Genomic DNA, 16,215 nt, shown 5'->3' on the forward strand with positions numbered 1-16,215 from the left:
TGCATTGCTTAGTATATTGAAAAAGTTTGACAAGTTTGAGTAGCAAGTGTTATCAGTAATGAGGATCACATTGCCCTTATGCACATATTTCTAAAAGCTTTTATACTTTTACTGGTATTCTGTACCAGTCTTGAAAATCCAACATTTTAATATAATCATAAATGTCACCAAGAGCCACTTACACAATTCCCCAGTGCAGCATGAATTTTAATTTTCAATGACTTTATTGAGAATGTTCTGTAAATTTTACAATGAGGAACTTTTAACTGCTGTTACACAACTTGCAAATATTTCAAACATGACAGTAATCTTCTATTTTTTTGAATTTTTCTGTTCCATGTTTAGGTCTGGAGATGGATTTTCTTCCTTAGCTTCATTTTCATCCTCCTATAAAACAAAATAAAAAAGCATTACTTGAGTTACTGAACAGACATACATTCTGCAGAGCTGTTCATATGTCCAAAAAGACACAAACAAGAACAAACCTGTCCATACCTTTCTTTGGGATTCTTTTACATGACCGATAAACCCTGAAGTTACAATAAGTGCACAATTTTAATTATTAGAAATTTGATCTTAGTCAAAAGTTAAAATAGAAAATGGTAATAGATAGCTGCTTACATTTTAAGCTGCTTACATCATGCTTTATAGCAAAACAATTTATTAGGTAGCCCAAATTTTTACTTGCAGAGTTGACTGATTTAGCTGCTTTGAAACTCATTACACGAAGAAAGAAGCCACTAAAACATAAAAGGTGAAATCTGATGATATTTAACTTTTGTAGTGGATGCTACTTCATACCTCTCCTTGTTTCTCAACCGGAGGCTTCCACTAAATTGCTTTTAAAATGCAAGAATTTTCATTACTGTCCTAGAAATTACTTTTGAATAGCATATGCCATTGAAAAATGTTTAATTTTTTTGAGACCAAATATGTTTACTTCACCGTTTGATAAAAGACAATAAATTTAACTTCAGAGACACTTTATGTGCTGCAGCATCGTATTTTTGTCCCATCTAGCATATTTTCTTGACAGGTCTGCCAATTTTCCAATTACTTGTACCACCATATGTTATCTGAAGATCAGTCAGGTCTAAAATAGGAAACATGAGCATGTCAGGCAGCAGTATGCTTACAATATTCTACAGCTTCAACTCCAGGAGTAGGGCTCATAATTCACTGTGAGCTCCTCTGGAGCATATTGAATAAATGAAGTGACATCATAATGCCCGTTTCCATAGGAATGAATAGTATCTTGTGTCCAATGCTAAATGTTGACCTCCAAAGTATAAATTATGGCATCTTGAAAAAATATTTCACAGGACAACTTGTAACCCATCTCAACAGAAACAGTCCTGCGAGCATATTCATAGTACAGATTGTCCTATCTTCATACTATTTGCATTTTCTTTTACAAAACAAGAAATCTTACTCAGTCTCAATAAAACAAACAAACAAACAAACAAAAACCCTGAAATTTGGATGCTGGTGTTCTGGTTTACATGAAAACTCATTGCCATGGATCAATGGTAATAACCACTGCTACACAGAGGGAGCATGGTCTAGTGGTTGGAACCCTTGCCTAGGTACAAGCGGCCTAGGTTCAGTGTCCTCTTCTGTCACAGGCTTCTGGTGTGACCTTGCGAAAGTCACTTTGTCTCCCTGTGCCTCAGTTCCCCATTTGTAAAACAGAAATAATAGCACTTTCCTAATTCACTGGGTGTTATAAGGACAAATATATTAAATATTGCTCGGATACTATGGTAATGGGGGCCACATAAGAGAGATAAACAGAGTATCAATGGAAACTACCTAGCTAAATAAACAGGGCTATGCATTTAACTATAAATAATATAAAATAAATTTGAAGAGTTAGCTGTTCTATTTAGAAAATACATAATACATTCTGCATGTAAATCTCCCTCCCCCTCCCCCCCCAGCCCTCACCGTGCAAGAAACATTCTGATTTACATTGCTTACTAAGGGCCAAATGCAAATCATAGAATATTAGAGTTGGAAGGGGCCTCAGGAGGTCATCTAGTCCAACCACCTAATCAAAGCAAGACCAACCCTAACTAAATCATCCCAGCCAGGGTTTTGTCAAGCCAGTCCTTAAAAATCTCTAAGGACAGAGATTCCACCACTTCCCTAGGTGACCCATTCCAGTGCTTCACCACAGCCCAGTTCCAAAACTCTTTCCAATTTGTCCACATCCTTCCTGTAGTGGGGAGCCCAAAACTGGACACAATACTCCAAATGTGGCCTCACCAGTGCCGAACAGAGGGGAATAATCACTTCCCTCAATCTGCTGGCAATGCTCCTACTAATGCAGCCCAATATGCCATTAGCCTTCTTGGCTACACTCACTTTTATGAGCTATTTTTGTCGAGTAATTTCCATCACGGTGAGAGTGGAGCCCATAGTGTATGAGCTATTTTTGTCGAGTAATTTCCATCACGGTGAGAGTGGAGCCCATAGTGCCTCATAATTTCTCTGAGAAGTCTCATGTAAGATATTGCTGAGAAGAAATATTTATTGAGCCCAGAGGCACCTTGTCAGCCCAGGCAAGAATCCCTAAAAGCTACACGGCAATTTACCACACCCATGAGTCACTTTATAAGGGTATTGCTGTGGTAACTATCACTTGATGAGGCCATGACAGAATTATAGCAGTGAAGCCCAGGCTGCAGAGTTTTGTTTTTTGCAGGGGTGGCAGGGATGTGGACTGTACCCTACACTTCCTCTCTCGACAGTGCTGGTGCTTGCCCATTGGGGGCTCGAAGCAGGAATATTTTTGCCCCCCAACAACCATACTAATAATGAATAGGGGGCCCTCTTGGGTTTCTCGGCACCCTAAGCAATTGCTTAGTCTGCTTATGCCTGGTGTCAGCTTTGCGGTTTCTAAAGTCATTCACAATGTTTGAATTTTCAGGTAAGTGGACTATTTAGCCTAATTATCAAGGAATGATGCTGAATAGACTGAAGATTAAACATGTTTAATGTATTTGCTTTACTAATTACCACCTACAGTTATAGAGCTTCTCATCATTAAGGAACCCACAGTATCTGGAGCGCATATATACACAGTTCACTCACCCACAAGTGGAACAAACCAGCTGTTCTACATCAGCAATGGTAGGTTTTCTTTATGGAAGACAGCAAAGAGGCATTTTTGCAGGGCAAATCTTAGGTGGGAAGAATAATTACCCAATAGAAAGTCTTTTATTTTTAAGTTAACAATTGAAAACTAGTCCAGGTTCACAGACTGAAAGTTGTTACCACTGTGGCTTCTAGTAAATGGTCACATTCTAGTTTCCAGTGGACAGATGCTCTGCCATCACAAAATTCATCCTCACAACTAGCATTAGTGATCCACATTTCCATTATTTTCCTTTTGTTTATTTTAACCATTCTGCTTATAGCCTAGTATATTCTAAAGTATTTTTGAACTGTACAGGCTTTAGAAAAGCTTGAGACAGAATATTCAGGTTCATATGTAAAAAGACTGAAGTAATTGTTACCAATAGATGGCACAGATCAAATTCACCCTAGTTTCTACTGTTTTTACCAACTGATAACAGGTTCAAATTTTGAAAAAGACAGAGTGAACAAATGTCTCGCAAATGGTTTCCTAAAAATAACCTTTAACACAGACTCTGGTGGATTGTAAAAGAGAACTAGTTCTAGAGCGGAAGGCTCTGTTCTAAAATTGTATTCCCATCCACACCTAGGACTCCCACTTCAGGTACAGTCAGTGACTTCTGTCTGGCCCACTGCAACTGCTAAAATAATGTCTCAGATGGCAGGGTCTCCAAGGTCATTCCAGGCTCTATAGTGTGGTTCTTATGAACCAACATCCTGAATTGTAGTCAAATGAATTTGGGAGCCAATGCAAAGCACAAGTATTGTGAGTTTAACAGTAATTTAAGCTAATTAGCCCCAAAATATAAGAAGCATATTTACATTTAACAGCCCTAGAATTACTTTCACATTAGAATAAATTAAAATTACTTGTCTGTAATTGATGTTCTTTTATGGTTGTGATAATAACAGATCAAACTCCTCAGTCTATTTACAGGAATTTGGATCTAATGGCTCAGACTGATAAACTGGGGTGAAGAAATAAAATATAGGGGCCTAAAATCCATATTTTAAAAGCTGAGAGAGAGAGAGAGAGAGAGAGAGAGAGAGAGAGAGAAGGAGGTATAGCTATGCAAATTGGGGGCATAGGTAGCACATCGTACCCACAACTATCCTTTAGACCAAAGAAAAGTGACAGGAAAAATGGGGCAGATAGAGTTGGTGAGAAATTGCATTATAACCACTATCCTCAGAGAATTATAGGTACTAATATGTTATTTTCACTTCTCCAAAGCTGCTAATTATGAAAGATCAAAGTTAGGAAATAAAAAGCTTAAAGGATGTCTTCTTTACTAAACACATTCAATCATGTATAAAAATAAAAGCAAAATGAACTCTCATAAAATTCATATAATCTGGCCTCAAGAGCCTATACAGGGAAGGATGAAAGTAAGAAAAAACTGAATTTCATATAAGAGAGAACACCATACAGTGTTTTGAGTTTTCCTTCTTTACTACTTTCACTCAAAAACATGTCACTTTCTTTATGTTCCCATAAGCTGACTATCTGAAGTCTTGAACAAAAAAATGAATCAGACAATTACTAACTACACAGGAAATTAGAGAATTCTGTATATAGAACATATCATACATCATCCATCAATTCAATGTGCTACGAAAGACACAATTTTATATATTTGTGCTCTAAAGCATACCTATAATTTGCCCTTCTGTATATGTCATATGTAAGAAAAAAATATGAAACAGCTCTAAACGTACAGTTTCATGACCAAGAATAGTAAGGAATCTGTCTTGTTATGTATCAAGATGGAGAGACAGACATCTAAATACATACAAACATTTAATAGGTAGAGTTAGTAGATACCAGTAGAACATTTAGTAGATGCCAATTTTGTGATGCACAAAGTTTAAACTAGATTAGAAGCCAAATAAATATATTCTAGTATAATATTATGGTCATCCCAACAAGGGGAAAAACAAGATCTGATTAAAATACAGTAGTACACAAAAGAATAGTTTAAAAGTTTAATTGTGGAAAGAATTCTAAAACTTGACTGTGGAAAAACTACCATAATTTGTGGATTAAGGCACTATTCAACATTGGTAAGGGTGTCAGGGTGGCCAGTACAATTAAGACTCCAAAGACATAAAAAATATAGAATAATTCCAACTTTAACAACCAAAAGGTATTGATAATTGACTAGTTAGTGGTTAGAAACCTAACAGAAAAAGATTACTTACTCTGTTTAAGAGCAAGGAGAATAACCCTGGTATAGTCTCCAAAAGAATGAAAGATTTTACACAGAGAAAACACATGAATAGAAGAATTGTGGAGCGGTTCATCCTGACAGTCCATCTGACCTGGATCATATGGAGGTCATAAGCCCACTTTAGGAGCATTGTGAAACTGGATCAAAAAATGGCTTTGCTGCTTAACATGCTAATACAGGCAGTACAGGGTGATTCACCACTGGGGAGGGAGGGGAGAATAGAACAGGAAGTCTCACCAGAAGCAGAGCAGCTTTATGCATTGAAGTACATTGAAGACAATCACTAAATACTTTCTCAGTCTGCACAGTATTCATGGAAAGAAAACAGGTGAAGGGACTTGATGCAGCTGAGGTTCTTGGGAATCTAGTTTTGCTATACCTCTTGCAAGACACTGCTGCTGCACTGAGTATTCAGAGGCACTAAAACCTACAATAAGGAGCAGCCTTGAATTTTACATTTGTCAAAGCCACAACTTCTGAGTGACCTTTGAAATTCATTACAAGGTATTGATAAGTGCCCATCTCAAGACATGAAGGTTCCCTAATTCAGACAGTGCTGAAGCATATGGCCCTTTCCCAGCTTGCACATAACACTACTTACTTCTATAATTTTGACACAACCGTTTGTTTAAATAAGTATGGCTACTCATTGACACTAGCCCTATAGAAATATCTATATATCCTGTACACATAAGCTACACTGAATGGTACTTAAAACCTTTTCAACCTCCTATTTTGTTTTCTCTTCCCCTTAACTTTTCCACTTTCTTTGTTTTTACTGGAGCACTTAAGTTATAGTAGCAGTTCTTTCCAGAGCAAATCTGAAAATATTCCTTTACTAAGATATGAGCTAGAATATACGTATCATTAAAGTCTTAGGTAGAAAGAAGACATTTACCAATTATATCACACAGATTGTGGTTATCAAAACATCACTTAGATGAAGGTAAAATTTACCACTAAACATTTTCAAGGTTCTTCCCACATACCTCATCAAGAAGGAGCTGTGGCTTTCTTTTTTGTGTTAAATTCCTATCTGTTTTCAACATAAAAGGCTAAATTTGGAGGAAAGTGGCTAAAGATTCCGAGATAAATCAATCTAACCAGTAAACCAGCAAAGACAGTAACCATCATATGCTGAAGTGCACCAGGTATTTTTCTTCCAAAACCCATGTTTTCCTTCTCAAAAAGTATAACTGACAAATCTTATAAAGGGTAGTACAGGAATACAGAATATGACTGGAATAGTTCTTTACCAGTAGATATTAGACGCAAATATAAATTTCTTATGATAGATGGCAGGTTTGTCACTGCAGCTATGCAGTGATAAGGCAGCTGTTTGTTTCCCAAGGAAAGGAGACCCTTGCTACATGGATCATTTTCATAGTGACAGCCTTGACAAGTTTGACATTTGCTTCATGAAGTATTCTGAAGCAGCCATCAAGAAAATGCACCCGCTGGGATCACTGGAAAGCTGACAGTCTTACCTTTTAATGTATATCTCCATTATTTCTTACTGTCAAAACCCACCAATTTTATACAACAAAATCTTTGCAGATCTGATATCATGGAGGCTATGAATGAACAAAACATTTTAATGTAAGCAAACATGACATCAATTAACTGGTTGCAGTTCCCTGCCCTCATTTTGTGCAGCAAAAAGAGTAAAGCTAACGTGATGCACATTGTTTCCAAAGGAGTACTTAAATTATGTAGTAAACAGCATTGTACTCTAGGTGGCAATGCAAGACCAAGAGAATTATTTTTCCAATAAAGAGCCTCCTTAGAGTCTACAAGCAGCTGCATGTTTATGTCAAAACAAACCCCTTTAACTTGTAGTAGTACAAGAGCTTTAAGTATTTAAAAAAGTTTGTCAGTGTTCTGTATTTTCCATCTACTTGCTTCTAATTTTGATTAAAGGGATAAATGTGCCATTGCAAGATTCCTTACAGCCAAATTTCACTTAATGCTCACTATAGCACTAGGATTTTATGCCAACTTTCAAACCCTCCATCTGTTTCTCCTTCTTCTTAGGAGACAGCCATTCCATTCAGTGGCCCCTTTGGCTGACTGCCACTGCAGTTGGTATTTTCTGCTGGACAGGTGGTGCTTAGAACCAAACAGTTGTCTTACAAGTTCAGCTGATTGTAAATGTGTAGAAAGTCCTAAGAAAATGTTTGTTCTTCAGCAATCATAGTCTTTTGAAAGCATTAGATTTACATACTTTAAACCTTATGAATAATGCTTATATGGTGTTATGGATCTACAAGATAACTATTAAATAAATGTAAAATGACTTAAGAAGCATTGCCCAGTCTGTGTACAAAGGTAGGCTCCACTAATTTGTCTTAAGTCTTACAGTGTGTACTTATTTTAACTTCCAAGGAAGAATGTGGCACTAGCCTGACTATGATACTTGCAAAAAGTTTTCTTCTAACCATTCAATTTCACACCCACATATGCAGGTATGCACGTAGAGAACTAATATTTCTCTATTAATGTCATATTGTCAGTAGACTTTTTATGAAGTAGAAAAAATGACCAAAGGAGCTTAAGTTTCTATATTACCTTACCATTACATTATTAAATAAAGAATAACCATCCACAGACTGACAATGCATGTGTTAAAACTATTTCTAAATCGAAGTACAGTACTTTCAAATTCTTTATTTATTGCTATTAAACTCTTCATCTACATTGTTCATTTGCTACAGTAAAGTGAACCTTCAATCATTTTGTGCCTATATTCTTGATGCTAAGAGCAAGTGCAGATGTCTCATGTACTTATAAAAATAGTTGAACCAGGACAAAAAGCTGCTAAATCCCCACACTGAAGAGTTAATACTTTATTTTAACCAATTTCATTTTTAAAAAGCCCCATTTAAATAAAAACCTTAAGAAGTTATTTTCAGCAGTTCAAATGTTGTTATATCTTAATAGATACTCAAATGATAGTTGAAGGCTGTTTTTGTGCTTTTTTAACTACTTTCCTAAATAAGCCTGACTATACAGCCTTTTAGAAAGAGATTTGAACACTTTTACTTCTGCTCAAAATATTTAATGACATTAAATAGCAAAGCATATGCAGATACATAATGTAAAATACTTCCCCAAATTATGGTCAAGAATTTTATAGACCCAAGGCATACAAAAGAAATCACCCTAAATACCACTGAAGTGCACGTTTTAAACTGCAAGAGATACTTAACATAATACCACTGCATAATACATTTATCTCAATAACTGAGAAAATATTGACCATAATGAAAAATGTTTTAGGTAAAATGAGTGCACTGCATGCTTCTGACCAAAATTAATTAGAGTTTTAATGTTTTACAATTCCACCATAATTCTTTAAATGGTGCATTTATTTCATAGTAATAAACACTCGGTTCATTAAGTAAAGTTCAAAATCCGTGTTATGCGCTACATTTAACAACCTTTGGCCCTTTTCTTCTGTATTTCTTGATTCAGTTTTCCAATGCATTGAATAAGCAATCGAGGAACACAATTAAATTTCATGACTCCGCATATCTGGGATTCTTATTTCATTTAATACAAAGGGCAATTAATCTACCGTTATACACTGAATTCCAACTTTAGTGGGCCATGATAAATACTGAAATGAACATATAGGAAATGCTTAATTAAATTACTGTAAGAAGCAGAACCAAAGTTTTTCCTTGTGACAGGAAAAAATGCATATTTAATTAGAAGAAATCTATAACAGTAATTTGGAAACTCTTAGTAAACCCAGCTGAAATGAGTGCAGTAAGTGTGATACCTAACAATAGATGAACTAGTCAAGAGAGATTTTCTCCCATTTTTCTCTCCTCTCTTACACTAGAATACTTCAAGGTATAAAAGATGGGATCCTTCTATATAGTGAATACTGCAACATGGTGATGTCAGAAAACTACGCAATAAAAGTGTTTTAAATTTTTGGAATATATGTATTTTTAAATCAATCTGTTAATGAAGAATGAGAGAAAGACCAGAACCCTGTGGAGGTAGAGGGAGTGGAAAAGATACAGGAACAGACAAAGCCTTTACAACTGAGGATAAGAAGAGTAAGATAAGTCAGACTGAAGGAACAGATTTTTCTTTTTTTTAAACATATATTACCTGCAACTCCTGCCCACATAAATAATGGCTGTCATTCTCTCTTGCAATGACATGAACAAACCAATATAGCTTTGCTCTTGTGGTTTATGATGTTATCAGAAAGCTCAGTGGAATTACAGCTTTATTATGTATTGTACAGATTATGTCTTCCTATTACTGGCAGCATTAATACTCCTTTAGTTAAAAGTTACACTTACATATCAGTTGTGAGAGGACAGCCCAGATTCTGGTTGCCCAATGCAGAAAATCCCTAGATGTTTTTTAACCTCTGCTCTAGCTCCCTCATGGGGAGGCCACCTCATACTCCATCTGCAACATAAACTGTAAGGGTCAAATCTGCCCACTTAAGTCAATGAGAATTGTGTCACTAATTTCAATATGCAATGGATCAGACTCCAAAGAAGTATTCTAGTGCATGGACTAGGTCTACATCTTTATGCATGTATATCCCTAATCTAGCAATGAAAACTAAAAACCTTCCCTGTCCCACAGAAATTATTCATGGTTTTAATGTGGGTGAGGTGAGGGACACTGGCAGTTAGAATGTGGATGTACTTTTGCATCACCTGAGAGATTCTAGAGAACCAAAATTTGGCCTTTCATGTGTAGACTTAAAAACTACAAATACCTTACATTTAGAAAGAAACCTCCTCCTACTCATTTGAGTTCAAGGGTCCACCTACAAAATTTCATGACATCTAAAAAAAGTAAAAATGATATGTCAAATACACTATAATAAATCATTACAAATAATTTATCATTTTAAATTTTCTTTTGTTATAACAGTCTTTGGGGCAAGGATGTCTACCTTTATTTTAATTAAAAGCTATCATCGTGCTGATTGGAGTCTTTGGGCACCACAATAATAAAAATATTAGACTGACATCTGTTCATTATTATTGATCATCAGATCTTACAAGAGAAAAATGGCATCTTAATTTCAATGGGATATTAATATATTCAAAGTTAAGCATGCACCTGTGTACTGAACTGAAATCTTAAATAGTATTTGTTTAAAAAGCTCACATTCAACTTTATAGTAACATTAGGGGGTCTTGCTTGAATCAATGACTAAGCCAGGAAAGTTCATGCTCTAGTTGAAATTCCACTTGTGTTTCCGTGTCCTTAAAAATCCCATGAATGCTTTTATTTGTTTTATTCACATGGTGACTATTTTACACATTTAGGATTCTGTTCTGATCTCAGATATGTAGTTCAGTTTTGCTAAGTGTGTTTTAAAAATCAGCTGCATGACTGTCTAGAAACTGCTTTTACAAAGTATGTGGCAATGCTCAGTTACGCAACTGAAATTAAAAAAAAAAACAAAAAAAACAAGCCCTTTAGTACAGTTATTGCTGCTATTAATGAGCAGAGTGGATTAGAGTACCTATTTCTTACCAGTGTATACAATACAAGCTTAAATATCTACTTTGGCATAAAATCACATTACATTCTTATGAATGAAACGTTATGTGCTATAATATTTTACTTATTCCTATGGTGCTTTGTTAGCCTTTATTTCAAAGCTTTAAGCAAATATACAGCCCTAGGTAAAGTAGTAAGATTCGTTTGATGTGCGATATCCTTCTTGCTTCTACAGATTTATTATATTAATTAAAATGAAAAGAAATGAGGGGTCCAATCAATGTACACACATCAATATGAACTAGGCTTAAGTAAATAAAGATTAGACATACATGTTGCCTAAATAAAGATTAGACACGTATGCTAACACATATGTTCTATTGGAATGTAGTAAACTGTATCTAATTTATACACACGCAATAAGAACATTAATTAACACTAAGTTAGGGCCAAATCCTTTTCTCTGCTTCTATGAATGGAAGGGAGCCAAAACAGCTGAAATCTGCATCATGCTCCCATCTTCCCCAGGACTTCAAAGAAGCATCACCACTAAAGGTGTGGGTTCTTTGGCAGGACCAGGGTGAGCAGCAGGTCCCTACATCCAATTGGGAGATAATTATGCTACAATCAGCATTAACTCTTGCAAGCTCTCCTCAGTGGCTGCCACTGTGCCTCTTGAGAATATGCGTGAGGGAAGGGAGTCAGACAATGGAACTGCTGTCAGAGAGCGACAAGGCAAATGGGGCACTCGCAGAGAGGTCCAGGGACTTCACAACTACCTTCAGTTCTGCATGGATCCATCAATTGCCATAAGGGACTAAATTCCTGATTCTCAGGAGTGCAAACCCTTCACCCACCAATGAATGATTAGTATAAATGTTTGTGCTGAAACTTCCTGTGCAAGCTTTTTTCCATGTAGTGGTGACTATGATGCCTTGATTTTTATCCAGATACTTCTGTTAAAAATATTATTTTGTGTGAGGAAAAAACCACACTATCCTACCGTAAATTTTATGAGACATTTCTACCGTTGTCCAACTTAACAAAATATTGTAGCCATTTGAACTCCCCTCCCCCCCATAATCTACTTCTAGAATTGAAGTATATCTATAATATTACAAATTTCTCTTTTTACTCTTCCTTCACTCTTTCACTCCAAAGGAGTCTTTCATATGATTTCCTCCAACGCTGTCCACAAATTTTCTTACACAGCATTACAGCAATCACCAAGACTTTTCCCATGTCCAGCTAACATGGACCTACTAACTTAGTTGGGCAGAATGGATCAGGAATACAACTCAACGTAGGGTTGGAAATAAGGAGTAAATTTTTGACAGTGAGGGTAATTAACCATTGGAACAATTAAACAAAGGTTGTGGTGGATTCTCCATCACCGGCAATTTTTAAATCAAGACTGGATGTTTTTCTAAAAGATACGCTCTAGGAATTATTTTGGGGGAAGTTCAATGGTCTGTGTTATACAGGAAATCAGACTAGATGATCACAATACTCTTTTCTGGCCCTGGAATCTATAAGCAGGGAGGAAGGCTATGGATTTGAGAGTTAGTGTTCAGTTCTTTAGGGGGAGGGGGTTGTCATCCCCCTTCCAAATTAATCTATTGGGTTTTTTATTCTATTAATTTACTTGGAGATAATACCTATAGCCCTGGTGTTTGTGCGGTTAGGGCCCTTATGAGCAGTAAATAAATGGAGACATTTGGGTCAAACTATTCAATTTAATATACCAAAGCATAACTATTAATCAACTTGAAAATTTTACTAAAGCCACATGTATTCATATATAACAAATTAACTTCAATCTGCCTTTCCGTCCGTGTTTTGAAGTCTAGTATTTTTGTGTGTCACCATTTTATTCCTTGGGTAAGTGTGAGGATTACTTAATAATTGGGGAGTGAATATATCTGTGAGGATGGCGATTACACCTAGTTAATGCTCACAGTAGTTCTATGCTTTGTTTAAAAAGCTGACATATTTTCAATGTATACATTGTTTAGGCTTTGTACTGTTATTACTTCCTATACCACAAAAAGAATAAAGAATTAAAACCTTTAATATTTATGAATATTAAATACAACAAAATAATTGTGTCCCTACTGCAAAACTATAACACCCAATTATTGAAGTATTATTATAACTAAAATTTGTTTAGGGGAAATCTGTAAAAGTAACATATGTCTCAAAACTTTCACTGTTAACCACTTTCACTGTTAACCTTCAAAAAAGAATTCTGTCAGTCAACATTTTCTAGTTAATCTGGAAGAAGACAAGTCACCTGTCAAAATGTCAAATCAAATCCAAAGGCAGACCTTGCCCTGGTCTAGACATCTATGATGAAGAGGGCTCTTAACCTATGTTTCTGTGCATCTCTCTGATAAATCTAGAGATTGTTCTTCCACAATACCGGATCAAAGGTGTCTAGCAGTTTGAGATCAGCACACACATGCAAAACCTTGTTAAAAGGCTTAGGGAAAAAGCACTTTGACGTGATTCAATTACAGTAAAGCAACAATCAAAAAAGATACCTAAAACTAGGCACAATTTGGCTATAACTAATTAGAGTTCTGCTTTTTTATGGCAGAATAGCCCATTACAGAGTCCATATTATAAATCACTATTTACCTACTCTTCCCTAAACTGCTGCAGCCATTTAACATCATTAGGTAAAAGTCTTCATGCAACTTGATTATTTCCATTCCTTCAAAAGCTATTCACTCAAACGATTTTTTGCCTCACATATTGCAGTAACATTATATCTCAACGCCATTGTGCTAATAAATTACCCTTCATGATGTTTTAAGAGCTACATTATGCAAACACACATATAACTTTATTCACATAAGTGGTCCAGTTGAACTCAAATGAGATCAGCACAAAGTGGTCCCATTTAACTCTGGCACTACTCACTTGAGAAAAGTTGGTCCATATGAGTATCTGCAGGATTGGGTCCTAACTGAGCTCAATGTTCAGCTTGAGCAGATTGATGGCCATGGTGTTGTTGAATCTTGTGGATACTTAATAGAACTATGTTTTATAAGATCTCTCTACGAGTCAGTGGGTTCGGGGAGGGGGGGGGGAAGGTAAGGGACAGAGGAGGAGGGGTAGAGGAAGTGGGAAAGGAAGGGAAGGGAATGGGACAACCGCTCCTCCCTGCTAGGCTGAGAGCAGGGGAGGAGGGCACCAGCACAAGAGAAGATGGGGAGGCCAAACCAGGTGGGGGTACAGGGGCGATGCACTCACCAGCCCTAGATGGAAACCTGGCTCCTCTGGCTGCACGGTGGGAGAGGGCGGGCAGGGGCTAAATCAATGGAGGGGAGTATAGTGTGCAGGGGGGGCGACTAAAAGGGGATGGGGGTCAATTAAAGGAGGGCCATGAGCACTGCTGGGGGGCCAGAAGCACGGGGGCCAGGGCAGGGGGGAAGCAGCAACAGGCAGGGGAAGGGGAGGCGTGGGGCTGAAGCAGGGCTGGGAAGGCTCAGGAGCAAACTGCTGAAGTCGGGCAGGGCAGGGAACAAACCAACACAGGGGCTGGGGCAGAGCAAACAAACAGACCAGAACAGAGGCCAAAGCAAGGAGGGTGGGCAAACAGACAAACAACCCAACAGACAAACCACGGGGAGGGGGAGAAGGGACCGGTCAGTAGGGGCAGCTATGGGGAAGGGGGGGCAGAGAAGGGGAAGGGCAGGGTGCCCCCAAGCAGTAGGGCGGGGGGGGGGGGGCAGCAGCAGCAGGGAAGCGGCACTCACAGCAGGAACAGTGGGAGGAAGCAGCTGGCCAGGAAAGGCCCTTCTGCAGGTGGTAGTGGTGGTAGCAGCGGAGGTGGTGGAGGGGCCACTCACTCACCACTCACCCTCTGCCTCCTGGCCAGAGTGGGAGGCAGGCCGGCTGGCCAGCCGGCAGGGCCCCCAAGAACCAGCAGGGCCCCCAAGCACCGGTAACAGCAGCAGCTCTCCAAAAGGGTATGACTATTTGTGAGCTGGGAAGTGGGCAGGCACGAACCCGCCCACTGCTAAAGGCCCCTCCCCTGGGGGGGAGGAGTCACTGGACCCAGGACACAACTGATTGTGTGGGACAAAGAATGAAAAAAGGAGCGGGCGTGGGGGTCACAGGGTCAAACGGGAACCAGAAAGGGACACCAAGCAGAGAACCCCGGACAGTGCCCACTGCCCCCGGAAGGTGTCAAGGGAGCTGGCAGACGCTGCCCAGAGGAACTCTGCCCGGATGCGTGAGTGAACAGAGGAATGGAAGTAGGCCCCATAGTCACAGAGCGCCCCCCCCAGCCAACCTCCTCTCCCTGGTCTTGTAGATGGCCATTTTGGCCAGGGCTAGGAGGAGGTGGACAAGGAGGTCCCATGACTTTGTGGGGCCACGGATGGGGTGTGCGTATAAAAACAAGTGTGGGGAGAAGTGCAGCCAGAACCTCAGCAGGAGGTTCTGGAGGAGCCGGAACAGGGGTCGCAGCCTAGTGCACTCAAGATAAGTGTGCGCCAGGGTCTCCCTCACACTGCAAAAGGGGCAGGTGTCAGGATATGCCAGGGCCGGTATGTGAGCCCTAGACTGCTAAAGGCCGTTTTCACTGCAGGCAGAGGTGAGGTTATTGCAGGTCAATTAGAGACACCTGGACCCAATTAAGGGCTAAACCAGGCCTACTTAAACCCTGCCTCCCCTAGAGAGAGAGGGGGGAAACAAAGGAGAAGGAGAGAAAGGAGCTGCCAGAAGGTTTGTGGTGGCTGGAGGAGAGACCCCCCCCCCCAGACTAGGAGATAGTGCCTCTCTGCAGTCAGAGAAGCAGAGAGAGAAAAAACCCTGGCCCCAGCCTGCGGGAAGGACCGGTGTGTGTCTGACCCTCCAGGGCTTTACCACCACCTCTACAGTCCTGAGAAGGAGCCACAGAAAGGTACCTCCCTGGGTCATATACATGGACTGGGTCTACCTGACCCTCCCCCGTGGGGCTGGAGGACACTCCACAGGCCTGAAATAAGGCCTGCACCAAATGCTCCACAAGAGCGGTGCCGAGGGGAAGAGACAAAAGACTTGTCTAGGTTGGGGCAGAGTTACCTCAGGCCCCACTGCCAAAGGAGACTGTTGCAACAGGCAAGACCAAGGAGGGTTGTGATACCACAGTTAATACACATTATTTCAAACTGAATTTTATTCTCTCTACAATGAACTGCTAATTTCCATAGCCCTCCGGTGCTCTTTTCACACACACTTAACTGACACATCCACAGTGACACATTAATCATTTGTGACTACAGCTGGGCTAAGTTACTTCCAATTCACAGAATTTTAAGAAAAGAAAACATTTTGGATGATATTTTTCAAAAAGGTAAAA

The 16,215-nt window shown here is 39.0% G+C and overlaps 1 protein-coding gene across 2 annotated transcripts in view; it reads right to left on the reverse strand.

Annotated features, from left to right (window-relative positions):
* Nucleotides 1–205: 205 nt before the first annotated feature.
* The window catches only part of PHF14 (PHD finger protein 14), a 252,195-nt gene continuing 236,185 nt past the window's right edge, over nt 206–16,215 (reverse strand). For both annotated transcript variants that reach the window (XM_067562128.1, XM_067562129.1), the window contains one exon: nt 206–387. In XM_067562128.1, the coding sequence (XP_067418229.1) occupies nt 313–387 (75 nt within the window). In that variant the 3' untranslated portion in view covers nt 206–312. The remainder of the gene's footprint in view (nt 388–16,215) is intronic.

This window comes from Emydura macquarii, unplaced genomic scaffold (genome assembly GCF_026122565.2).
Source record: "Emydura macquarii macquarii isolate MOO-44397 ecotype Brisbane River unplaced genomic scaffold, CSIRO-AGI_Emac_v2 contig_2422, whole genome shotgun sequence".
NCBI classification, from domain to species: domain Eukaryota; kingdom Metazoa; phylum Chordata; order Testudines; family Chelidae; genus Emydura; species Emydura macquarii.